General features: G+C 48.2%; 1 protein-coding gene across 2 annotated transcripts in view; it reads right to left on the reverse strand.

Annotated features, from left to right (window-relative positions):
• Positions 1-26,699, reverse strand: part of inpp5a (inositol polyphosphate-5-phosphatase A) — a 120,521-nt gene that overhangs the window by 57,599 nt on the left and 36,223 nt on the right. For both annotated transcript variants that reach the window (XM_079730804.1, XM_079730805.1), the window contains exon 5: positions 1,997-2,060. In XM_079730804.1, coding sequence (XP_079586930.1) covers positions 1,997-2,060 — 64 coding nt within the window. The remainder of the gene's footprint in view (positions 1-1,996; positions 2,061-26,699) is intronic.

The raw sequence follows: 26,699 nt of genomic DNA on the forward strand, positions 1-26,699 counted from the left end.
TTCATAATGTGGGACGGAGCAGGCCATAGCTCTGAATGGTATTTCCCTGATCATGTGTGAACCCCATGAATGAATGAAGTGAAGCATAGCCACATGTGTCTTAATAATAACCCAAATTTGTAGTTTGGCTGCTTCAATTCAAAGCCAATTTCACACAAAATACTTTAAATTCCTTGATTTGAAAATACAGATATGTTTACATACATATATGTGTCCTTTTTAAACACATATGTTAACTTAACAGTGGTATGTAGGTCTGAATCAATTCTTCAAACTCAAGTCTCTTTCTCAGAACGAGCGTCAACGAAAAATGTCAAGTAGATAGTCTCTGCTGCCTGTCCCAGTAGCGAAGTTCACAGTGGATCATTTGTGTACACATTGGAATAGGGGTGTGTGTGTGGGTGTGTTCGTGTGTGTTGGATCGAGGGGCACAGGCTGGGGGAGGTCCAAGCCCAAGACCAGCCCCCACCCCCCACCCCCATGCCCTGTCCTTCACTCTGGGGTGACTGTCGCTAATGCCGACTGGGATGTAATGGGGAGGTGCCACACCTATAGTCCCGGCCCCCCCGCTCTCCCTTCCTTTAATTAGCCGGGGCACCGGGCCTCGCCCCACCCAGCCTCCTCCCCCCGCTCCGGAGGCCCTCTTGACACCGCTGGCTGATGAGTCCACCGTAACGGGCCAATAACCTCTCGCGGGCGCCGCCATTACCTTCGCGCCGTCGCAAACCGAAAATCGGGATGAATTAAATCCCGATATTAATAAGCATAATAACCATTTTCTCTCCCCGGCTCGCGTTACATTATCCCCAGAGCCAATCGCAAGGGAGCCCCCGCGCCGATCGGTGATGGAGAGCAGCGAGCGCCTGCAGATGGTGGAGGTGGGGGTGGTGTTGAGGAGGTGGGGGTGGTGTTGAGGAGGTGGGGGTGGTGTTGAGGAGGTGGGGGTGGTGTTGAGGAAGTGGGGGGGTGGTGTTGAGGAGGTGGGGGGGTGTTGAGGAGGTGGGGGTGGTGTTGAGGAGGTGGGGGTGGTGTTGAGGAGGTGGGGGTGGTGTTGAGGAAGTGGGGGGGTGGTGTTGAGGAGGTGGGGGTGGTGTTGAGGAGGTGGGGGTGGTGTTGAGGAGGTGGGGGTGGTGTTGAGGAGGTGGGGGTGGTGTTGAGGAGGTGGTGTTGAGGAGGTGGAGGTGGTGTTGAGGAGGTGGGGGTGGTGTTGAGGAGGAGGGGGTGGTGTTGAGGAGGTGGGGGTGATGTTGAGGAGGTGGGGGTGGTGTTGAGGAGGTGGGGGTGGTGTTGAGGAGGTGGGGGGGTGGTGTTGAGGAGGTGGGGGTGGTGTTGAGGAGGTGGGGTGGTGTTGAGGAGGTGGGGGTGGTGTTGAGGAGGTGGGGAGGTGGTGTTGAGGAGGTGGGGTGGTGTTGAGGAGGTGGAGGTGGTGTTGAGGAGGAGGGGGTGGTGTTGAGGAGGTGGGGGTGATGTTGAGGAGGTGGGGGTGGTGTTGAGGAGGTGGAGGTGGTGTTGAGGATGTGGGGGTGGTGTTGAGGAGGAGGGGGTGGTGTTGAGGAGGTGGGGGTGGTGTTGAGGAGGTGGGGGTGGTGTTGAGGAGGTGGGGGGGTGGTGTTGAGGAGGTGGGGGTGGTGTTGAGGAGGTGGGGGTGGTGTTGAGGAGGTGGGGGTGGTGTTGAGGAGGTGGGGTGGTGTTGAGGAGGTGGGGGTGGTGTTGAGGAGGTGGGGAGGTGGTGTTGAGGAGGTGGGGTGGTGTTGAGGAGGTGGAGGTGGTGTTGAGGAGGTGGGGGTGGTGCATGTGTGTGCCGTTTCTAGGGTTGTGGTTTGAGTGAGTCATTTGAGTATTTTACCAAAGCTGTATGATATAAAATAATATAATTGAGGGTGAGTGAGTGAGTGAGTGAGTGAGTGAGTGAGTGAGTGAGTGAGTGAGTGAGTGAGTGTGTCTGAACACACAACATTGCACAAGGACTCAACATTTTTCTGCGTTTTCTGTCTACCTTTGAAATCAAACTGTTGGATGTTTTTCAAGGAGTCGTGGATAAAGTAGCAACTCCCCAGTGCCTGCAAGGGAAAGAGAGAGAGTGCATTAGCTTTCCCATATGTGTGTTAATCAATAATTTCTCTGCCATTAGAAATTCATCCCATTATTTCATCCTCTTCAGCGAGGACGGTTGATGGGTGTGCAGCCGTCTTCCCACAGTCTATTGCTATGTATGAGGAGTGGCAAGAAGCTCTTTTGACACAAAACACTGCCTGCACAACAGGTGCAGCAGCCTGGTGTACACACACACACACACACACACACACACACACACACACACACACACACACACACACACACACACACACTTGAATCTCAAGCTAATGTGCAACATTGAAAATTTGAGGCTATTTGTAAAGACACATTCAGATGGACTTTCCTGTTTTCAAGGGACCGGGGGCAGAGGGTGTCAAACGAGAGCAGATCAACTTCAATAGGATTAAAATCTTAATTTTCTCAGTGAACCATCATGGAAACCTTCCCAGTCGGGGGGTACAAGCCAATCCGGGCGTCTGGGAAGAGGTGGGAAGTGGTGCACATTGGGTGGGAGGGGGCTGGTTCTTGTAGCGGTGGTGGGGGTGGGTTGGTTTGCTGGTGGGGGGGGATTCGATGCGGTTCACAGTCCACTACACTGCTTTCTGTCGCCCGCTTAACATTTAGGGCAAATCTCCGGGCGCTCAATCCCCTGTGTCTCTGAGATTGCTTAGACCTTTTCTTTCAGTGTTTTTGTCGTCGTTCTGCGAAGATTATTCTGCCATTCTGGCACTAAAACTTGCTCCCTTTTTCTCAGAGTTCTTACATTACGGCACAAAGAGAACGGCAAGCATTGGAAGTGGTCGGCAGAGAGAGGCACTGAAAGAGGCGAAAAGAGAAAGATAGAGAGAGACTGAGAAAGGCAGACCAAAAGAGAGAATATTATTACAAGGAAAGACGTTGGAATTGAGTGTTGCCGAGTTGCTCGGCGTGACGGTGAAGGGCTGGCAATGAATGAGAGGGCACTGTGCCATGGTGTCACCTGTGACTGTACCTGGTGACGGTCTGAGGACAGAAGGTAGACCCTTCAGTAGGACCTATTCTCCACCAGATTTGCCCTATTGAGACAAGCTGCCAAAAACAACTGCTCTTGTAAGTTGCAGGGTGTGTTGGTTGCTCTTGCTTCAGTTTTCGTGTGTGTGTGTGTGTGTGTGTGTGTGTGTGTGTGTGTGTGTGTGTGTGTGTGTGTGTGTGTGTGTGTGTGTGTGTGTGTGTGTGTGTGTGTGTGTGTGTGTGTGTGTGTGTGTGTGTGCGTGCGTGTTTGTGTGTCACGCAGGCCACGCTCTCACACCAGGGACCCCTGCATTATTTATGAGCGGCGACACCATCTTGAGATTAAACATTTGCTGATTTGTGAAACGCACCAACATGAGGTCCTGCCCATCTACTTGACACTTCAGCCAAGTTCAGCCGAGAGAAGAAAAAGAAATGAGAAAAATGAGAAAGATAAAAAAATAACAAATTGTTACATTTAATTGATGATAACAGGAGCTGACAACACAGACAGACAGAGACAGGCAGACAGACCGACGGAGACAAACAGACGGAGACAGACAGAGACAGACAGACAGAAGGACTAGGGTAGAGGGGAGGGGATCTCAAGGTCAGTAAGCCCAGCTGGGACAGGACAGCAGCCGGGAAACCCCCCCCCCGACCAGCCCCCATGTCCTCTTCATCGTCCCCCTCTTTATCACCACCACATCCCACTTATTTGGTTTTACTTGTCTTGGCTTTATGTTCTTTTTCACCTTAATCTGACAAAGACAGATAGTGACACACACACACACACACACAGGTTAAGGGTGAAGATCTGTTCGATTTGTCTCTCTCTGTTGATATTAAAATTAGCCCTATGCATTTGATTTACTGAGTACACGCAGAGGATGGGATACGTTTAAATTACAGCAAATGACAGCAAGTTAAATAGAAGAAATTATGCCCCATTCATCTCCCTTGCGTTTGACGGCAAACTCACACACCTCAATTATTTCCCTGAACATTAAAATGATGCTGGCTCTTATAGGATTTTGACTCAAACGTCTTACCCCGTACTTTTAGCTCCACCACATTGATGTAAGCTTTCTGAATAAGCTCCAACACACAAATGCGATCTTTGTGAAAAATGCTCCAACACATATGTTGGCATTCATCTTTTAAAAAAACAAATCAACTCAAATTAACTCTGCATTGGCCTTTCAAGCATCAAGATCATCTGCAACTTCCAAATAATGGATCTAAATTACCTCTGGCACTACAGATGTTGATTTATCCAAAAGGCCAAAGGCACTGTTGCAGAGACTGCCAAAAGAAAAACTAATATGACTTCTAACAAATGATCATTAATCAGCGTTCAAATAAATGATAAACAGCCACGCCTAAGTGGCCATTTGTGTAATCGCAAGAAATCTACTTAACCCCTCCACCCTAATAAATATTTATCTGGAGTCAGGGTTCAAAACCCAGCAGTGACCGGCCGTGTTCCCTCCTCCTGCTCTACCGGTCCGCTCCCCTCCTCCTTCTCCCCCCCCACACCTCTACCCCGGGCCCACCCCCCCCCTTCCAGCTCCCCGGCCACCCCCCCAATCCCCCGGCACACTCTTCATGAAGAATCTATTATATTAGCGGGCGCAATTAATCCATTTGTCTCGGCGCATGACAGCCAGAAAAATATTCATTAGGTTGGCGCTGCGCTGACAGCCCGCGCTTATCTCCCCGCCGGTGGCTTTACAATGGCCCGTGTCAGGCGTATGTTTGTCACGTCCCGCTTTATTGATTAGCTGCCCGTTTCACTTGAAATAATTAAAAGTATATTTTACATATTTATAAAGCCCTCTGCCACGGCCCCTACTTAATTTTCCATTAGTAAAAAGTCAGTCTATTAAGCGCGGCCGAGCGGGCCCCCTACGAAGCCCCGCCGCGCCCCGGGGCCCGGGACGTGAGAGGGGAAGTGAGTGATCGCCATAATTGTAGACAGAAAGACAATAACCGCCCCATAAAAGCTACGCCTTTACGGCTTGCTCCGCCGGTGCCGTCTCCGATCGCAGGTCCTGCTGGGCCGAGCCGCTCCCGGATAAGGGCACACCACACCAGCACGGGGACATCTCCTCCATGTGTCCTGTGTGCGTGTGTCCTTTGTGCATGCGTGTTTGTCGTAGTATTTGTCTGTTTGTGTCTTAGTATGTGTCTGTGTCTTAATATGTGTCTGTGTCATAGTATGTGTGTGTCTGCGCGTCTTAGTGTGTGTGTGTGTGTGTGCGCGCGTGTGTGTGTTTGTGTGCGCGCGCACGCGCCTGTCTGTGTGTGTGTGTGCACGTGCGTATCCTCCACCCAAGAGGTGCACGTGCACAATTGACATTTCCGAAAGCCCCAGCAGACGGGGGGGCTGAACAAGTCCCAATAGACTGTGTCTGCCAGCAGATAGAGAAGAGTGCAGTATGGCGGCAGTGCATCGCCCACGAGCCGCGCTCCCGCTGAGCACCGTGTCGATACAGGGGGGGGCCGCCGCCGCCAGCCACCGCCGCGGGATGCGGAGCGAGGAACCGCTGACCTTTGAATGGATTTCGTACGTTTAGTGTGAAAAATGAGCCATAGAGCAAACATAAAAGTAATAATTTTGCCGCAAGGTCTCACCTCCAATCAGGGCGGGAGATGGGGGGGGGGGTTGGTGGAGGGGGGGCCGAGGAACCAATCCCGGGAGGGCTGACATGTCCGCACCCCGCAGCCATCAGCGTGTCACGTAACAACTTAGGAGGGCAAGGCTTAATGCCGTCCGCAAAGTGCATCGGGACAGTTTGTAGTACTGCGCCGTACTCCTGTTCTAGTGAATGTGTGGTCAACACAACGGCATCCACCCAAGGCACCCATCCCGTAGCTATGTTAAGCTACAGCATGTATTTATGGGCATAGCCTTTTGTGTGTTTTGTGCGGTTCCTTTCTTTTAATTTATTTCAAGTTATCAGGGTTATCCCGAGATAGAGAGAAGGGTCGCCAGAGGTATTTTTGTCCTTAAAACACCCCCCCACCAACCCCCACACCAACACACACACCGTCCCTGGGCTGCCTCTTCCACCCGTCTAGAACTCATTGCATCGCCGAAATCCCTAGGGTGTCCTCATCTGTTAAATCACATGTGAGCCAACACAAAGAACGTGTGCATGTGTGTGTGAGGGCGAAACACCAACACTGAGACACGCACATGCACACACACACACACACACACACACACACAAAGAGTCTTTTCTAAAAGGTCAATCAGATATGCTGTCATGGAAGCACGGTGTCTCCATACATCAGGAACACATGGGGTGTCACTACGGCTTAGGGAGCGCCGATCGGGACAAGCCTCTGACTAATGGCCACAATAATATGTCCATTAGCCACCACATAAGGCTGTGTATTCATATCTCCAGCCTCTAAACACACTCTAAACCCCAAATGTTAATTCAGACAGTTCAAAAGTGGATCAATCACGGCGCAGGGAAAAGCAGCGTCAACCGTGGACACCAGACAGGAGGTAAGAAAAAAAAATAAAAGTAGCGAGCCATTCAATTTCTAATTCGCCGTCTGGCCCGTTGTCGTCTGCTACCTCGCCCTTCGTGAGGACTAGGCGCCCTCGATATTCAGAAACGGACGGGGACTTCCTCACAGAAGTCCCATACTGCACACAAACAGCCTGTTTGTAACCCTGCGCTCCCCCACCCACCCCGGCACCCCACTTCCCAGCAACCCTGAGGGAAAACACTGTCGCCAAAAGACAAGAAACTCCTGTCAATAGAGACGGACCTTCTGTTTTTACCGCTTCAGCCCGGAGATAGAGAGGGACCGCAGCGCCTCCGCCTTCTCCCTTTCCCACTCCGTCCCACCACCTCCACGCCCACCGCCCCACCAACCCCACCACCCGGCCCACCATACATGTTTGCCAAGGCCCTCTCCCAGTGCCATTGATTGAGTATTCAGCGTATTGAGCCACAGTGTCTATTATTCATCGGCTGGCTGGAAGGCCTGACTGGACACACAAACAAAACTCTCATTAAAACTTCTTCTGTCACTTCCTGTGATTTGAAAGCGGCCGGTGGTGTTGGGGAGCCATCCGTCATGCCCCTGAAGGACTCCTTGTCTGCCCGCAAAGTGAAGGGTGAGGGCGGGGGAGGGGAGGCCGGACCACTGGGCTTGGATGGGACAGGGCGACGCCCATGGAGGTGTCAAAGGATTACGTTCCTCCACCACTTGCGTACACGGAAAATAATCATCCAATGAGGAAAATAGTAACGGGAAGGAATTGGATCGCAATTCACCTGGTTTATCAAGCGATGATTATGATCTAGGGATGAGCTCCATAACCACCTCCCATATGTCCTGCAGCCAGCCAGCCCATAAACACTCCCCTGTTCAATCCAATGATTGAAGGCACCAGTCTTCATTTTAAACTGCCCTATCCTGGCACGGCCCAATCTCAGGATGATTGGGGCCAAGACTGAGAGGAATAGATTCAGATAAAACGTGACGGCGGAGTAGACTTCTCCTTGTTTGAGTGTGACAAGAATGAATGAAGAGAGTGACAGCAAAAAGGAGAAAGCCCTTGCATCTGTATGTAAAATCGGAAGTCAGAAACAGAATCTCTGTTCATCCTTTATCTGATGTAAAAGCACCATGTAGTACGCATCTGATATGGTGTGTGCTTAGCCCCGCTTGGGTTTTTCAGACAGACGCTGACCTGCTTTCCTCTTGATATTATTCTTAAAATCCCTCCCAGAATGCAAAGTGACATGTGCTTGTGATTGATCCCGTAACCACTGATTTTATTTTCTTTTTGAGGAGAATCTTACAGATGGGCCTAAACAAAGCGTAATTGGCCAAACTCAGGGCAGCGCCTGACCTGCCAACAATCCCAACCCTCTCCCAAGGTTGGCCGCATCCCTGGGAAATATTGTGCATTAATTTCATTTAGTCTCCCCTCAAACATTCAATGCAAGAAGTTAATTAAATTGCTTGTCCATTGTGTTCATCCACTTACAAAGTTAATGATATTGTGCCGGCGAATTAAAGAGCATTTTATAAAGCGCATGGGATGGGAGCTGGCAGGCACTACATTGCCCGGCTGAACCCTGTCAGTCGGCGGGCCCCTGGATCCCCTAATTAGCGGTGAAATGGATGCTTCCATCTGCCAATTTCCTGCCACGCTCATCAGTCGTGCCGTGGCTCCTCCGACCTGCCCGCTGGACGGGGTCTAAAGCAATAAAACCATCACCGCAATGACATTCAGCCCAAAAAAAAGAGAAAGAAGAGAGGAAAAAAGGGGGAAAGTGAACACGCGTCCATGACATGACTCAGATTTTTAAAGTAGGCTATTTAAAAAAGGGCTACTCTTTTATGGCCGTCGACCACTTGATTGGTTCCTTAGGCATAATACTAAAGATACAGATAACTTGTATCCCATTCTATAGCTCCTGTCCCAGGCCTGTTCTTGCATTCTCCCAGAGGAGGGCCTTTAAACCGGACGTGTTCATATGAAATACGGAATGTTGAGTTCTATTCTGGAACCGGGAGCGTTTAGCATTTCCAATGGAAGCGTTGCGTCGTCCTCGGCTTAAAAAAGGGTACGTCCCACTAGTCTAGGCACTAAAAGGTTAGCCTTGTGGATTCTGTTGGGTACATGAGCGTAAGGCGGCGTTCTGTTCAATAAAAGGAAAAGATTAACGTTCATGTAGCTTATATATTGTAGCTGCATATCTACCGCCGCGAGGTGGCTGCCACAGCAGGTTTTAACGAGGGTGTAAAGAACAGGGGATCAAAATAAATGGGATTACACCTGTGGGGGCTGTGTACTGTTGCTGACCCCAGAGTGAGGTTTGAGTAAATGTCCCCCCGGTCCACCAGTACACTTTGGGCAAAACCTGTAGCTAAAGCAAATGAAATTGGGCCTCGTAAAAGAGATAGATTAGGCATTTTGAGGACGTATAACTCGTTGTTTGCCATGATTAACTCTGCCCAACAACGTAAAAGGTTCATCAGAGGATGATATCCAGTTACCTAAAAGGTTTTTTCAGCTGAAACAGCTGTTAAAATTCCAGGCGGACAAGGCCACACAAGGCCACACAAGCCAGAGCATAGCCAGCTCTGTTTATGTGCCACATTTCCCTTCACATTGGAACATTTAAAAAATAAAATATATCAGACAGATTGTTAAAAAGGCAATAAAAAAAGTCTAAAACGTGAAAATAAAGCACTTAAATAAAACATTGTTTTAAACAACTTGAATTAGGTAGTAATATATCACATACATAAATAAAATATATTCCTAATAACCACAAATGTGTGTTGGAATGTCGGAATTTCTTGCATTGACAGCCGGATAGATACATGAATCGACTTTTACTGGATATTGACATTTGATATATACATTGGCTACTAAGATATAATTGCCTTTGTGGTTCTTCCCAAAATAGAAAAACGATTAAACAATATAGGCAATATTTACTATTATTAAATGTCAACACATTTTCTCGAGTTGGGCTCGGTTGACTTTTGACGAGTCAAATCTTTCAACTGAACGTATTGAATCAATCCGGGCTTTGTTGGCCCATGACAGCTGATCAGCGTATGTGACAGAGGCCTAAGGCGGTTAGGGGGAGAGATGTCTGGGATGTGTGTGAGGTCAGTGTGATATGCAGGTTACCAGAACACAATGTCAGGCTCAGGTGATCCCATGATGTTCGTATGGGTCCGAGGAGACCAGCAGGAATGTGAAGTTTATAGGGTCAACGGGAGACACGCCGGCAATCTAATAACGTCCTCAACACAGCTAGCACCGCAGAAGGATGCGATCCTAATCCAATGAAAAACAGTCCGGTATGGTACCTCGGACAATGCTTTAAAGGGAAATCTAAGAGGAATTGGCTTTGCACTATAGCAAGGGCAACCTCTTTATCTGTAATTGGAACAGACACCGGGAATACGGCCTGAAAGCCATTTTTACCCCCTTTCTTTGCTGTGAAATATAATCTTTCAAAAGCCATTTTCAAATGAACTGCCGATGAGGGAAGTCAAGCCGGTGAATAGTGTCTTTCTTCAGATAACAACGTCGCATAAGGCTTAATGAGATCATCTTTTTGAAAGGGGATATGAAGATGATGAATAGTTCCCTTATTAGATTGCTGCCCAAAAAAAGGGAACAAGAAAAATCAAAGTCCGAACAATCAAGGTTGTCCATTTGCAATTAAAGCAGCATTACGCCCTCCGTGGCTCGTCCGGCCCAGTGCGGTTCTCCCGGGGACATTATTCAATTGTTTTGGATGTGGGGAGATAAAATGGGTTTAATATACTTAGGCTCATTAATGTAAATCATATTTGGCTATGGATGTCCAATAATCCAAAAGAATATTTCAACTTGTAAATCCCTTTATGTAGAAAGTATTCCCATTAGAGAAAGAGGCCCATGCAAATGACTAGTCTTTCAGGTCATTGATTTCCTCCTCTCTCCCAAGACCCCCCCCCTGCCCCAGCTGCGTTCTGGAGAGGCCGCTAATGTTGTCATGGACTGTTCATCAATACATATTAATATCTGATTTAATATTGGGCCTATCCGTGTGCCCTCATTTGTGATGGCAGAGATTGAATTAGGATCATATGGGTAAACTGGAGCTATGAGTGATTGCTGTGGTTGAATTAAGACTGGGAGAGGAAGGAAGTCCGACATTAAGGATTAAGTGGTGTTGCAATTATGGTGATTGCCTTTAATGTCATTTCATAATAACTTGCTTAAAATTTTAGGCATTTTAAAGCATGAAATGACCGACACACACAAGCACAAGCACAAGCACAAACACACACACACACACACACACACACACACACACACACACACACACACACACACACACACACTGACAAATCAGCTTGCCAGCTTATCCAAATTACGGGCATTGAGCAAGCTTTAAGGATGCCGGGATTGTTGTCAGAGCTGCGATGTCTGCAGAGTGTCATCAGTCACAGCATGGGGCCCGAGGCAGCTGTTCTGTCCCTGCCCCACGCTGCCATCGGCCGGCTTATGCAGCCTTGTAATGACAAAGTGGCAGCCTTGGATGGCCCAATGAGATACAGCTCTATTGCCGCGACCCGCCATGAAATATACCGGCTTGCAGCATCTTCGCTGAATCAGTTTGTCACTCGCGGGAGACATTTATCAGGATGTTCCTAATTTCTCTGCATCAAGAGAGCCTTCCTCCACCCTTAGCACACAACACAACTCTTCCCAAATGGGGGCGACATCTTCTAGATCATGGGCAATCTCATGAAACATCCATAAGGGTGACAGGGTCCACATCACAGGGGCTATCAATGCACATCTGCCCGGGGCCCGGGGCCGGAGACCGGTCCGGCAGACGGAGAGGGCAGACAAGAGGGTCGAGTGTGCATAAAGAACGGCTTCCAATCCAAGGTTGCGCCGACTAAAAATATATTTTTTCTGCACGATGTAAAAGAAAAAAAGAAAAGAAAAAGGAAATAAGCTGCTTTCTCTCTATGTTCTCGTCTGGGTTTGAGCCCAGGCTCTCAGAACCACAACAGTGACCACAGGAGCGTGAAGCTTTAGAGAAGTACAAAAAAAAACACGCAGTGGCTCGTCTCAGGCTTAGACCCTCGTCCGGTGCCTCTTTGTGGCCCTCTTTGTCTTTATGTAAAAACCAATGCTCGCCGATGATGTGTTATGTAAAAATCCCAGCGGCTTCATTTAAATGGCTGGATATTCTCCATGCTAGCTTAGTTATACTTCAGTGCATCGAACCCGAGAGCACATGGGTGCCGCGTGAAAAGCAAATGTAAATTCAGTTCCTCGGTTTCTTAGATAACCAGAAATTATGTCATACACGCCCCCCCTCCCCGACTGTGCATTATTATAATAATAAATTAAAAGAAAAAGATTTTTCTCTCGCAGATGTTTCTTTTTCTCTCCGTTCAGTCCACAGGAGGCCCCTGAGCGAGGGCCCCTCTAAACGGCCGGCTAAACAGGGCCTGAGAAGGAGTCTTGTGCCAGGGGCAAGGTGGCAGTAGACCATGTCTGTACCGTCCATGAGTACAACACCCAGAGAGAGAAAGGGGGCATGAAAGGAAAGGAGGGGATTTAGACGGGGCCCTCGTCTCCCTTCAAAAGGTCCTCTTGGGACGACCCAGGGCCCAACGGGTGACCAGGTGGTACGGCATCGCACGCCATCGGGTCTCGTGTGTGTGTGAAAAGCGCTCTATGATTATACAGTGCGGCCTTATGATGTTGCAGCAGTCGAAGAAGTCCACTCATTAAAGCATGTCATTATTCTCCGAGCCAACTGAAGATTGCCAGCTATTTATTGAATCCGCCCACATAGTTCGTCCAAATGTTATCAACATAAACATGAATGCGTGATCCTCCCTGAACTGGATTAAAACATTGAGCGCAAACATCACTGGCCATCTGTGAAGCCCCTCATTTCCACGACGACGTGGAGTGCTTTGAAAATCATTTTCTTTCCCGTCATGCACACAGCAATGTAATTAGGCAGTCCATATTAAAAAGCCTGAATCTAACTAAAAGAGCGTAACATCGAATCTAATTAGAGGGCTCCTTAACGAGGGCATAATTAGCTAAACAGTCGTGCACACAGGACCCTATTGTGGCTAACCTTGTGCATTAAACCCCACTGACTGGGGAACCCTTTGTGTGAGATCACTACCCGCTAGGGCATGATTCCTCATGCACGGCTCCCTACCTTGATAAGTGTCCCTTTCAGTCATCGTGAGGGTCAAACGGAGCCATCAAGTCGACTTCTGCCATTGATCTTACGATTTGGTCCCCCCGCGCTTATGAGATGAAGGATGGGGGAGAATTGGAAGATACTGTGAATTCTACCGCATTCTCTTTTTTTCTTTTCTTATACCCACGACAAAAGATTTAAGACTCAACTCTTGAGTGGTGGAAATAAAAAAAATAAAAAGCCTCCTTGAAATTAATCAATGTGTAACCTCGAGCCAACTCGCGCCGCACGCAACAAGGACACACAGTGCGTCCACCAACTGTGGCGCACTCCATAAGTATGTCTGTTTCTATATTACCATGTTGCATCCTGACCTCCCCGGTTACCACAACAATCATAAAGGGATGTCTTTTTGGGCGTTCGCTCGACGCCAACGCAAGAGGCAATGCATCATAAAAGCCGGGCCGCCCTTGGATGAACCCCGGCCTCCCGTTTCATCAGGAGCGCTCATGGGACGCAGGCGGCACGCAGCTAGGCGCTCATAGTTTGTCCGTCCCGCCCCTCATCTGCCGGGATGCGCTCTGCCTCTGACCCCCAGAACCTTAACAGAGACTGTATTAATTTTCCAAAATCAATTGGCCTGGGGGGGGGCCGGAACCAAAAGGGAAATTCCGTATTGGTGTCCCGGGCTGAGCACATCCTTTCCCCGCAGGTGACAGAATACTGTTATTATGGGTAAAAGTTTACAGGAAAACGGTTGACGGGGGACAAGTACGTCGCTTGGCAACCCCCCCGTAGGTTTCCAGATCCATGGTTATGGGGTTCCATGTGATAGTAGGGAGGCGAAGCCCTGGAGGTATTTTAGGCCGTGTGATGTGAATGTGAACTTATTTACTGTTCATCATAAACAGTAGAGTAACATAAACTTCTCTATCGGGAGGAGAAGAGAGGGCTCCCGATCGCGGGAGCGGTCAAAACAAATGAATGCGCTTCATCAGAGGTCATGAGGGGGCATGCGCGTGGATCTTAATACATGTGAATGTTCATTTTTGTTTGTCTAGTTATACGCTCAACTAAAGGGAAAGCCAAAACATTTCCGCTAATCAGTTTCGGGAATTTGGAGCCTTATGAATCGACGGGCTGTTCCAGCGAGGAGCAGCAGATGTGCTCCAGCGGGCCTTAATGAAGTGCGTTAGATAACAAATCTTATAAAACTACAAGAGGACCAAGTGTGCTTTATGAGACGTCTCAAATGAGGCGCACAACACAAACATGAAAACCAAATTGACTTTGGTATTCGGAGGCCCAAGGTCATTTTTGGGGGTGGGGGGGGGGGGGCGGGAGGTCCGGATGTTTGACAGTCAAAGCGGTTAAGCCGAGTGCCGGGGTGCGTGTGTGTTCTACAATATGGGCCATAGCGGACCTTCCGGTGGAGGGCTTGTATGCGGAGCAGAGTCCTGCGCCTGGGAAGGGGGTTGAGTGACTGAGTGTGCCTAGTCAGTAAGTAGCCCTATGTGTTTAAAATGTGCTGTGGGATACCTACTAATTCTATTAAGTGCTTGTGCCGGGAGCCTACGTGGCTGCAGGTTGATGTAAATGGACAGCCGGTTGACTAAACAATGAAAGAGCATTAGAATAAGGTGATTGGATGATGGAGGAAGGGGGGTGAAGTAGACAAGTAGCCTAAGCCCAGACGCTCCCCCCAATCCCCCCCCCCACCCATCAGGCCCTGCCAAGTCCATTATGGGTATTGGAGACATCCTGATATCCGTCATGGGGGGAGATGCCAGTCCGAAGATAGGGGTAAAAATAGTTGGGGGGGGTTGTTTGTTAAGATGGCGCCCCACCTCACAACATCAAGTTGAGGTAATGCAATGAAATAAGGTTGGTCCCAAACATCTTCGTCCCCTTTCCAATCTTCGCCGGGACCTATTGTACCCGTCTTGAAAAGCTGTGGGAGTCTACCTGCTCAAGGGCGAGCACGGACCCCTGAAGGGCCCCTCTCACTAAGCAATCACTCTCTGCCTCCGCCATACGGCCAGGTCTCGTTTGAATAAAGCAAGTCTCAGGAAAAATATAAATATGCGGGTCTTTTTTGCATGGCCTCATGTTAAGTCGACCCAGAAGGAGGGGGGTGGGGGGGTGATCAGGGTTAAGGTTGTGCTGTTGTCATTCATCCATCATGTTTATCAATCACATCACATGTCTGATTGGTGATGCAGCATATAGCTTGATACTAGTATCAGGCTATATCAGCATGACAAAAGGCTGAATCAGTGCATCGTTTACTACACTGAGACCAACTGAAGGAATTCTAAATAAAGGAAAACAAACAGACATCTGTAAAATATCACTACAAATGAATACTCTAACGCACACTTGGCTTTTGCTTCATTTACTAATCAATTCAATCTTCATCAACAATGCAAACTTTGGAATGGTGCATCAGCACCTCATCTGTGAAGTTTAAAAACCCATCCAGAGATAGGGAACACCATGATTCATTAAAAACTTCCAATCATTTACTTTCAGGATTCAACTATTAAATATATGTTTTGTTCAGCCCACGTCATCATATTATTGAGCAAGTAAACCTTCACTGGGGATCTCTGAGGGCGCACTCAGAGAACACAGTTGACACTTTACTGACTTTGTTGCTTATTTGGAACCGCTCTGCTCAGATACAGCCCTCTCTCACTGAGCGTCTTTACACTGCCAAATACGCCTTTTTCGCGGCACGGTCCGCCTGTTTACACTCCCCGAGGTAAATTGCCTGCTTGAGCTAGAACCCCGATTAACCCTCCCCAATGGTGGTTTATTGGGTTTCATTCTGTTAAATGTGACGGCTCCGCGGTTCCGGGGGGGGGGGGCTTGGGTAGTGGTGTTGCTGTGCTGTCTCCACAGAGACAGCACAGCGAAATGATCATGAGCTAACTTCTAACTTGAGAGAAAGTGAAATACGCGAGCTGCTGATCACGTGAGAGAAGTCGATGCAGTCGTATTAAATAAAGACATTGAAAGATGGTGCGATCTACAGTGTAGAGGAACTGTCCTTACGAGGCTTTTGTCGGGATAAAAAAGCAAGTGATCAGCAAAATAAAGAATATGTTGGCGTTTTTGCACTTGTAAATTGTTAGTTGTGTTTGTAGCCTACACTCAGACGTGAACTTATTCTTGCATGCGGGTGTCTTCATTCATAAAAAAATAAAAACATTCGGGAGTGTGCAAATTATTCTAATGAGGTCTACACTCCGGTGAACCAAGAAAGCCCACGCCGTGACGAACAGGGTATTTTTGATCAAAAACTCAACTTCACCATCGCACCAACGTGGACCGCTTGCCGTCATGTTTATTGTTTAATGGGAAAGAAGGGTCGCATGGACTATACGCCATCCAGCTCAGGTTGCGTAGCCGTGCGCGTGTTGGCTCATTAGCATCTGTACCATGGCCTGAGCACACCTCTCCGAAGTGTGCTCAGGCCACAGAATTGAAGTGGACTTGAGTATGGTTGGCGTGCTCACACTAGCAAAACGATCTAGACTTGAGCATGGTACAGCTGTGAAACGGACTTGGGCACGGTACAGGCCTAGTGTGAGTGCGCCCTGAGACATTAAAAATTAATAAAATCTTCTTAAATCATTATCTTGGTCAACCAATTAGCAAATTTGGCAATTTTCATGATTGTTCTTTAGCCCAAATTACACGTATCTCAAAGGTAAAGTGAATGAAAAGGAAAATGGCTTTATAATAAATCAATGACACATATAAAGGAAATACAAAGATCATCAATTGGCTAAAGTTGCATGTTGAACAATCGAATGATGCTCCATTCCCAGGATGGGAAAGTAAATCTCCTCTCCTCTGCCAAGCTTACATATTTTATCAGTTGTTGCAATGCAATTATATCCTCATATCAATTTGCCAACAAGATAGATATTAATGGCACTGTCAAGTCTTGGCTACATATGGTATAGAGTTAAATATACATACAGGCCCCAGAGAGAGAGAGAGAGAGAGAGAGAGAGAGAGAGAGAGAGAGAGAGAGAGTAAAAACACATTATTTCGTGTGAATAAATCACAATAAAGAAGCTTTGTCTTGGATGGCAAATACGCCATTATCATCTACCTGTTTGCTCACAAGTTTAATTCAGATCTGACACACACACACGCACACACACACACACGCGCGCTCTCGGAGAGGCAGTCATTAAAGCCACTTGTGTGTGAAGTGTGCTTGTTTGAGTTGGTTCTTGGAGACAGGTGTCGAGGGGTTGTCTCTACTGCTATAATTAATCCACACAACACACCACTTACCCCTCCCCCGACACACGCCTCTCCCTCAAACCCGCCAGGAAATTGCTTGGGTTTAACTTTAACGATCACCCGGCCCGCCGCCCCCTTCCAATACTGGCCGGTCGTACGTGACATGCGGTCCGAGCGGGGAGATCAATTCTGCCATGAAAGGGTCTGCCTCTTTGACGGCGGCGGACGGGTTGGTGAACCGACGGGGACGGGGCAATCACGAATTGACACTTTCAGCCACGCCACGGAGAGGTGGGGGGCCGGGGGGGGCTGGATTAAACCCTGATGGATCCCCGGTAGTTGTCTCGCACCCCAAACACCGCTCTGCTCCTTCCTTGTGTGTTGTGTATATATATATATGTGTATAAATAGATTAAAAAATAAATAATAAATAAAAAATAAATATTTTTTTTTTTATTTATGGGTGGGGTAATACTCATTATTCTCTGTGCAATTTGCCGTGTTATGTTTTGCTTTCAGCAATATCATTATTGTTTGGTTGATAATTTCCCCTTTGATTTTTCTAATGTCAGTGGCACTATCCAATTACTTTCTTTTCAAAGTAGTCTAAACCGTTAGACAGTGTCTGGAAGTCAAACTTCCAATGTTTGGCAGCATTTTGAAACCATTAAAGAGTATCCCAAACATAGCACAAATACAAAGTGTGTCAACAGTACCGGACACATCACGCCCCTCACGCTGGTGAAAGTGATTCTCTCTGTCTGTACTGCGTTTCACTGTTCTACGAAATCGAATGGTGCCACATGTGTTCTTTACGCTGAAATGCATCATTCACATGCATTTTACATTTTTATCAGCCAAACGCTTCTACAGCCCCTTTATCGAGGTGGGTTCTGTCCTTGTGTGAATCTCGTGTGTAATCAGACAGACCAGAGTTCTCCATCTCCAAAGTGACTGGCCACTGTTCGATGGCAGAGATGACTTGTATTAATGACTATGTATGATAATGTTCTATATTATAGTATACAAGGCGGCAGCACTGACAGCAGCCTATGCTTTCTTTCATATTGGATGCAGATGACGTGACGGAGGTGCACACTGGTCCATCTACTGCTCCGTTAGCGGGAGGCGCTGGGCCTTGACTATAGACCGCTGTGGGAAGCCCTCGATTGAAGCATTTAAACCATGCAGAAGAAAAGCATGCATTAAGAACCGTCCAATATGATTGGGTGATCAGTGGACGATGGTCTGGCCTGAAAAAACTGATAAGAGGCTGAGAACTTAACTCGAGGAGACCCCTTATTTCTATCCATCTATAGCGATATCCATCTCCATCTCTATATATCTATATCTATACATAACACATATTTAGGAGAAAGGTCAGCCCAGGATGGATGTGGGCAAACAGTGGGTGTGGGGGTGGTGGGGGCCCCTCGGTGGCTTCAGGGGGCCCGGAGAGGAGCCACAGGAGGATTGGGGCATGGCAGTGAATGAATAACACGGCCAAAACCCCATTATTTTCGCCCTTCCCCGCCGGGGACTGGGCTTCATGTCTGCGCATGCTGCCAGTTCATTAGCCGGGAGGATGTCATTCCCCTCCTGGCTGCAGCGGGACGGCCCGACCAGGCCCCAGGAGGACCCCCGGGGGCCCCTCCCTGTTTAATTCCACATCAACCGCTCCGCCGAGGGCCTTAATCTCTGCCTGGGTGATCGATACTCTATCAGTGTAAATTAAAATGACCATCTTTAAGTAATTAAGCCTGTTAATGCTCGAATCACATGCTATTATTTGCACATGAGGAAGGTGCGGATAAAGTGTGTGTGGGTTTGTGCGCGCGCGTGTCTTTTTGTGTAAGTGGTGGTAAGGTGAGGGAGGGTTTGGTGGGAATACTATGAGTGTGACTACAGTAACAGGTACACCCTATAACTACCATGATTCAATGTTACCGCTGTGTGTGTGTGTGTGTGTGTGTGTGTGTGTGTGTTTTAAAAGGGAGTAGGGGTCTTAACAAAAGCATATTACGCCTCTCCTCATGCAAGTCGAGGTACTGCTACAATTCCAGAGGACGATAACCCAATTGGTGAAATTTGATTTCTGCGAGGCAACCCAATTATGGCCAAATGAGATGAGAAGTTGTGGGGAGGGGGCTGGGTCGCAGGAGCTTGGGGCCGCGATGGAAGTGAAAGGGTGAATGGGGTTGAGGGAATGGTGGAAGGTATCGTCCAGGCGTGCGTGTGCCTGTGTGCGTGTGACAGAAGAGAAGTTACACAATGAAAAAGCGCACTTAACTGCAGAATGAAGAGCAGCAGTAATTGCATAATTAGATCTGTTTTGTCTCCCTTCTGCTGTGCTTTTGAAAGGCCATTTAGATTGTGATGGTTAGGGTGAAATAAATAGGGCCCAGAGATAGCTGTGTGTGTGTGTGTGTGTGTGTGTGTGCATGCGTGTGTGTTTCCATTAAGGTGTGTGGGCGTTTTGCTAGGATGTACTGTATGTGTGTGTGCTTTGTGTCAGGATGTGTTTATGTTTTATGATAATACGTGTGTATGTGTGCATGTGTGTGTGTGTGTTTCTGTTTATTTGTGTGCGCACTATGGAGGGACATTTGTGTGTCCCTGAGTGTGCGTCAGGGTGATCACTTCCTTCCTGAAGTGAGTGGTTGTGCGCGACAGACAGAGGAAATGAAATGATCAGATTGTTGCCTCCTATTAGGAACGCCGCTCCGGGCACCACAGTAAGGTAGTCTCTGCTCACAAACCAATAGACCACGCACACCAATTACCCACCACATGGTTAGGGAGCACACAGGAGGGAGAGAGGGAGGGAAGCAGAGGGGCGGGACAAACCAATCTCCCAACCATTCTCTAGCCAAGACCGTATTGAAGAGCGTAGAGGCTAGCCAATCGAATTCCATGCAGCTATACAGGAAATTCTCCTAGTTCTATGGATTAGCCGCTAATGATTAATGTGACAATAGGGGTAAAGTGGTGTGGATGGTGGCTAGGCAGTCCGTGTTTACTGCTTACCCTGGACCTGGCCTCGCTTGCCTCATCCCACTTGATGCAAAAAAGGTAATGCAGCATCTAAGATGGATTAGCAGAGCAACCATTTTAACCAGAATCCTCTGCTTGAGCTGCAGCTATTTCGGATGTTGCCTTCTGTCCCATTGGGGACAGAGAGGAGTATGTTAGTGTTAAGGATTGAAGCCTTATTGGATCGGATTGATTGGATCAACAGAAGAATGGACTTCAAGCCAAAATCGTCTAGTCAAGGCAAGCCTACTTAAAATCATATAAAATAAAGAATGCAATGCGCATTTAATCATGAGTAAATGACACGCTAAAGATGTGTCTAGAGAGATCCCAACACCCACAGATACTTTATACGGTGTATTTATAATTTCCCCGCCAAGTCGATGGGGTCTGTGGAGTAAAAGTGATGGCTGCAGTAAAAAAGTAAAATTGTGCAGCTGTAAGTAATTTGGGGTTTTGCTCTGCTTACACAACGTCCTCAAAGATCACAACCGCATGAATGATTAAAATAGCTGCCGATAGTGAATAGACAGACAACCTCCCCACTGAAAAGCAGAGGCAACCTCTCTGTGTGTGTGTGTGTGCGTGCGTGCGTGCGTGCGTGCGTGCGTGCGTGCGTGCGTGCGTGCGTGCGTGCGTGCGTGCGTGCGTGCGTGCGTGTTTAGAAAAAGGGGTGCTGCCATGCATGACTAATTGTGACTCTGAAGGGTAATGGACACTCAGAAAGAGAAGTGTGGAGGGGGTGGTGGAGAGAGCAAGAGAGAGAGAAAACAGCGGTGTTAGCGCGCTGGTTGGTGTCCAAGCGCTGCGATCCATCACGGTGTCTTGTTTGTGGATCAGGGCCTTTATTAATTATCCACTCGTTTGGAGGGGGAGCGGGATGTGGCTGACCAGGGCTCTAGGGAGTTTGATCGCCTGAAGACGTCGTCGTCGTCAGCCCAGGGATATTCTACTTGCCCTGATCAAGACCAATTGTATACCGCTCAGCTGTAGATGTTGGCCTTTTCTTTTAATCTCCAGCAATGAGTTAGTTGGACCCCCAAAAGTCCCTCGCACAAACACACACGCAAATGAATATTGTTTATTATTTTAAAATGTCCATGAAATACGACTCGGGTTACGTTTTGAAGACGAAATATTAAATTTAAAACAAAATCAACATATGATTCTACTGTTGAGATAACCTGGCCCGGTATCTCAGTCCACATAGGGCCGACTTCGGCCAGCTTGACAGCAGCCAAGCATCAGCGCTGCAGCACCGGTTGTCTTGGACAGAGGCTCCGGAGACGGCCGCTGAAATATGGTGCTATGCTGCGCTTAATAACGCGCTGCTGTTGCATAGACAGATAAGCGGGGGGCCAGGACACTCATGTTAATAAAGGGTATTTTAAAGAGATGCCACCAGGGCCATTTGACAACGCCTCCCCTGACACCGCAAACACACACATCAGCCCGCGCTAATCTGAATGCTGCCGCACGCACAGACGGCATACACACACATACACACACACCCAGGAGAGTGTCAAAGCGATGTGTCTCTTGTGTGTTTGTGTTTCTTAATCTAATTGATATTGGGAAATAATGGAAAAGGATGTTAATATTTAACATTATTGTGTATAAAAATAGACTTTACACTTGGTAAATTGCAAAACACAGCTATAGAGGTTCTGTGTGTGTGTGTGTGTTGATGTACGGTGAGATCCTGAGCAGTCTGAATCGCGTTGGGGGGGGGGGGGGGGGGAACGACACTATCTGTTTCCCCTTTGGACTGAGGGGAGCGGGGAGGGATGGAGGGGGTCGGGCTACGAGGGCCATGAGCACTCTCAATAGGCAGAGGATTATGGAAATCAAAGTTGAGAGATTAGCTAATGGGGATATAATGGCCAGTAAAATGCCTGGGTCGAACTGAGATATGCAAATAAAAGGGGAGGTGGAGGGAGGGAGAGCAGGAGGGGGGGACAGAGGACTTGATGTCAATGGACACTGAAGTGCGGTACTATAACACAAAGCGCACACACACACCCAGGGCCAGCCGCCAGCTCACACTGACATGCTTTCAACGGGAGGAGCCTTCGGGTGGAGAAGCAGAGATATCGCCAGAACTACGTCCCCCACCGGATACACAGCCACTGATGTCAACAGGAGTCATGTGCACACAAACACACACACACACACACACACACACACACACACACACACACACACACACACACACACACACACACACACACACACACACACACACACACACACACACAGCTCTGCACGCTGTCCTCTTTCGTACTCCCCAACTCTAACCCATACTCCCTCTCAATCTCTCTCTTTATGTCTCTCTCCCTCCATCCCTCCTTCAGTCTCTTCCTCTCCATCAACTATCTTCATTAGAAAGTACATAGCTGATGCCCTGCTTGTTCACACAATCGATACTCTGGGGTGGTGGGTGGGACGGAGAGGACAGGAAGTAAAGGACAGGAAGAGGCGTGTTAGCGGTGGGGCACAACCAGGACTTTATTCTCCCAGTTCGGCCACGGCACATCTGACACCCCTCATTTAGGACGTGTGGGACATGAAATCCCTGGAGTAAAATATGTGTGGATGTCTGTGGGGAGGGGGGTTCTGTGTGTGTGTGTGTGTGTGTGTGTGTGTGTGTGTGTGTGTGTGTGTGTGTGTGTGTGTGTGTCGGATGAGTGTATCTGGTGAGGGAGAGGGTGTCTGTGTGTCTGTGTGTGTGGGGGGGGGGGGATGCAATTGACTAGGACACATGACAGCTTTCATCATCAAACTAAATGGGACGTCGCCTCTGCTTCAGAATTCCAATTCTGAGCGTGTCAGAGAATTTCAATTTAGGTTGGAGGCAGGGGGGCGGGAGCGAGCTTCCCTATCCCCCCCCCCCCCCCCCCCCCTCTCATTTTCATTCCCTGCACCGTCCCATTCATCAGGACCCGGGCAGAGGACACCCTCCTGCCTGCTCGCAAATGCATGGAGCAGGCAATAAAATTAACCTTGTGGCAATTGTTTTCCCACCCGTTTGATGCCCGCCCCCCGTGAGCTCATCTGTTACGGGCGGGAAATAAAAAAGTCAAGCTGGGATGTGCAAAAAATTATGACCGGCTGCAGCGGCGGTTGTGTGTGTATGTGTATGCATGCGTGTGTGTGGGTGCGCGTGTATGCATGTGTGTGTGTCAATATATGCGTTTGAGTGTGCGCGCGCGTGTGCGTGTGTGTGTGTGTGTGTGTGTGTGTGTGTGTGTGTGTGTGTGTGTGTGTGTGTGTGTGTGTGTGTGTGTGTGTGTGTGTGTGTGTGTGTGTCTCGGGAGAGACAAGGGGGCAGGGACAGGGGTGTGGATGTTTAACCTGAACGAAGCCTGAGCTAATGCCAGATTATGGAGTCAAGACCCAATCAATCAGCGGTAGAGTGGATGATGAGATGGGCAAGGAACAATGGCTGCCGTGTTCATTTGCGTCCGCCGCAGTTTAACAGCCGGCCGGGTGAATTGCTGCGATATGTTCCGACATATGGACGGCACCAAAGCGCGGCAATAGACGGGTGTATTTACTGGCCCGAGTCACCTCCCTGCCACAGGGAGAGAGAGAGAGGGAAATAGAAAGGAGACTTAAAAATAGAGAGAGATGGAGAGAAAGAGAAATACTGATCTGGAGAAAGAGGAACGAGAGGAAAAGAAAGCAATTGAAAGTCAATAGACAGAGAGAAAAAAATGCAGAGATAGAATATAGCCGGATACAGAAAATAAGATGAATAGAAGGATACAGAGAGTGGGAGAGAGAAGGAGAGAGAGGGCAGGCGGGGTGGGAAGGGCAGAGGAGGTGTTTGTTAAGGGGGGGTGTGTGTGTAAAATCCTTCAGAGGGTGTTTATTATTTGCTCTTGTCGACGCCTAAGCAATCAATATTTTTTAATTTGGGTCCAAGTTATTATTTTTCACATCGCAGGAGCAGAGTAAAGTGGCTCATATTTTAACGCTAAAAAGATCGATATGACAGGCTCACCTTCACTCTGCCACCCCCCTTTTCGTGTGTGTGGCTGTGTGTGTGTGTGGCTGTGTGTCTGTGTGTTTGGTCGTGCTTAGGCATGTGTGTGTTTTGGGTGGGAGGGTGGTTTCGGTTACACACTGGAAACACATCATTATCTGTGGCTGTCCCCCAACCACCCAGCAGCATCCTATTTTACAAAAGCTCCCAGCTCCCCCCCCCCCCCCCCCCCACACACACACAGACCCTAGAGACCTGATTTACTCTTCCTAACCTCCACACACGGGTCCAGTTTATAGGCCGAGCTTACAATAACAGTCAGAACTGCATCAAGCTCTTCACCTCGATATACACATTCCATTCATTCTAGAAACATCTACAGCCCAAATGATTTCACACAGGCTGAACGGCCTGCCTCCTGCTCTGGTCGTCAATCACGGCAGGTGGCAGATTCATGTGTGTGTGAGTTGACTTCGAGGTGTGTGCATGTGCGTGCACGTACGTGCGTGCGTGCGTGCTGAGTGATGGCCAGGGAGAGTGATGGTCCGGCGATACCACTGAGGTGACACCGGCTCCGTTCCAATAGCCTTCGCTCGCTCAGAGCTTCTCACCACACTGAGATACGGGAGGACCCCTTCATGTCCGCTAGGCTGTGATTTTAACCCAGGACTTCTCTGCAGCACTGCTGGCAGGTGGAGGTTGTGGAGAAAGGGGGCTGGGTGGAGGTTGTGGTAGGCCACTCACACTACACAGTAGCCTTCAGTCCCATTCCTTGCAGACATACATGACACAAACGCGACTATCAAAAAAAGGGAATAAAGAGGAGGTGCAATTAAACTATAGGATAAACAGAGTGATGCATTGTTGAGGACAATGGGTTGATGATACCCTTGGGCAAGCTGAATCCGGGTGTTTGGTGTGGGTTAAGGTGGTCTCAACTGGACAGTACTAGAGGTGATTGGATCACTTGACGGGACTGATTCATGGTGACACCGCCAGCCCCCACCCCCCCATAGGTACCCTCAATGTCTCTCTCCATCTCTTTGCCTCCGTCTCACTGCCATGTGATGCTCACAAAATGGGTTCCACTGGTGGCATTATAATTAATAATACAACTTGAACGGACGGACTGACGGACAATCCTTGCCCTTGTCTTCTCCCTCCCTGTCCTATTTGTTTCTCTGGTGAGATGTCCCAGGGCCTATGGTCTTCTTGGTGAGTTCATCATAGTAAGCTCAATTCAAAAACCCAGGGCCTCACAGATTGCTGGGATAAAGGTGTAGTTTTCACGTACTCATGAATGCGATTTGTTATCTATAATGCATTTTTGGTTGATTTTACGACCGCTACGGTGGTCAGGACCAGTCCTGCCTCAACTTCAAAGTGCGTTGCATGTCATCTCAATGTACAGTCTGCACTAAAGGAAAGGGTCGTTAGCCTAATGTTGTAAGGGTTCTACAAAACACCAGTCTGAAGTGGCTAGACAGCACGTCGAGCAAGCCTCAGCACACCGACATAACGGGCAACTTTCAAACCACAGTAACATTTGGACCAAAATACACACATTGAGGCGCACATGCTACATGGGGGAATCAGTGTCATGTCATACTGCAGGGACCTAATTTATCCCTGTGGCCTACTCCTGTCTCTCCCCCCCTAAACCCAGCTTCCCAAACACACACACACACACACACCCTTTAATTTCTCATTAAAATGCCACGCAACAACTGGGGTCTATGGAGGTTGGATGAAAGAGTGTACGTGTGTTTGTGTGTATATGTGCGTGTGTGTGTCAGTATCTGTAACAAAAGGAAGCTCTTGATGACATTCTTTGACAGTGTTGTGAAAGCAATCAAACACTGTGTGTGTGTGTGTGTGTGTGTGTGTGTGTGTGTGTGTGTGTGTGTGTGTGTGTGTGTGTGTGTGTGTGTGTGTGTGTGCCTCTGTGTTTGTCTTTTCGTGCTCTTCTCAGACCTGCCATGTCTGAATGCGTTTCTGAATGTGTGTGTGTCTGAGTGTTTGTGTGTGTGTGAGTGCGACAGTTGGTTATAAGAGCAGGCGATAGTGCATGTGGCCTCAGGGCCGAGTCTGTGGTAAATATTAATGGGCTGGAACAAGCGAATTGGGAGTTGAGTTATCAGGGCGGGCCTTTCTCATTGACATTTCACCTGCTGTATACCTAAGCAGTAGGCTGTAACAGTGGGAGGGGGATGTGTCCATCACTTCTTAACTACCAGTCTCAGACAGGCATATTATCATGCTCAAGTGACACACATTGATTTTCCACATTATTTCCATGTTTAAGATGTAGCCCTGGGATGTTAGCAAGGTCTACTTTGTGTTCTCAATTATGTATAAATATATTTTTTTGTCCAAAGATCCCTACATCTTCAACATGGACAAAACGTTCTCCACGGTCCACGCTCCAGTTCAACTGTTAAACTATCCCTTTAAGTAGATATGGATGGCTAGTGGATCTCCCATGTTGCTTTGCTGTGAATACATTATTGACTTCTGATGAACGTAAAAATTGTTGTCATTTAATCTAATCAAGATGTGACTGCCTGGATTTATCACAATATGAGAGGTTTCATTTGGTATTATGGCCCTCATCTAGA

The sequence above is a fragment of the Pollachius pollachius genome (assembly GCF_949987615.1).
Source record: "Pollachius pollachius genome assembly, chromosome: 2".
NCBI lineage: Eukaryota > Metazoa > Chordata > Actinopteri > Gadiformes > Gadidae > Pollachius > Pollachius pollachius.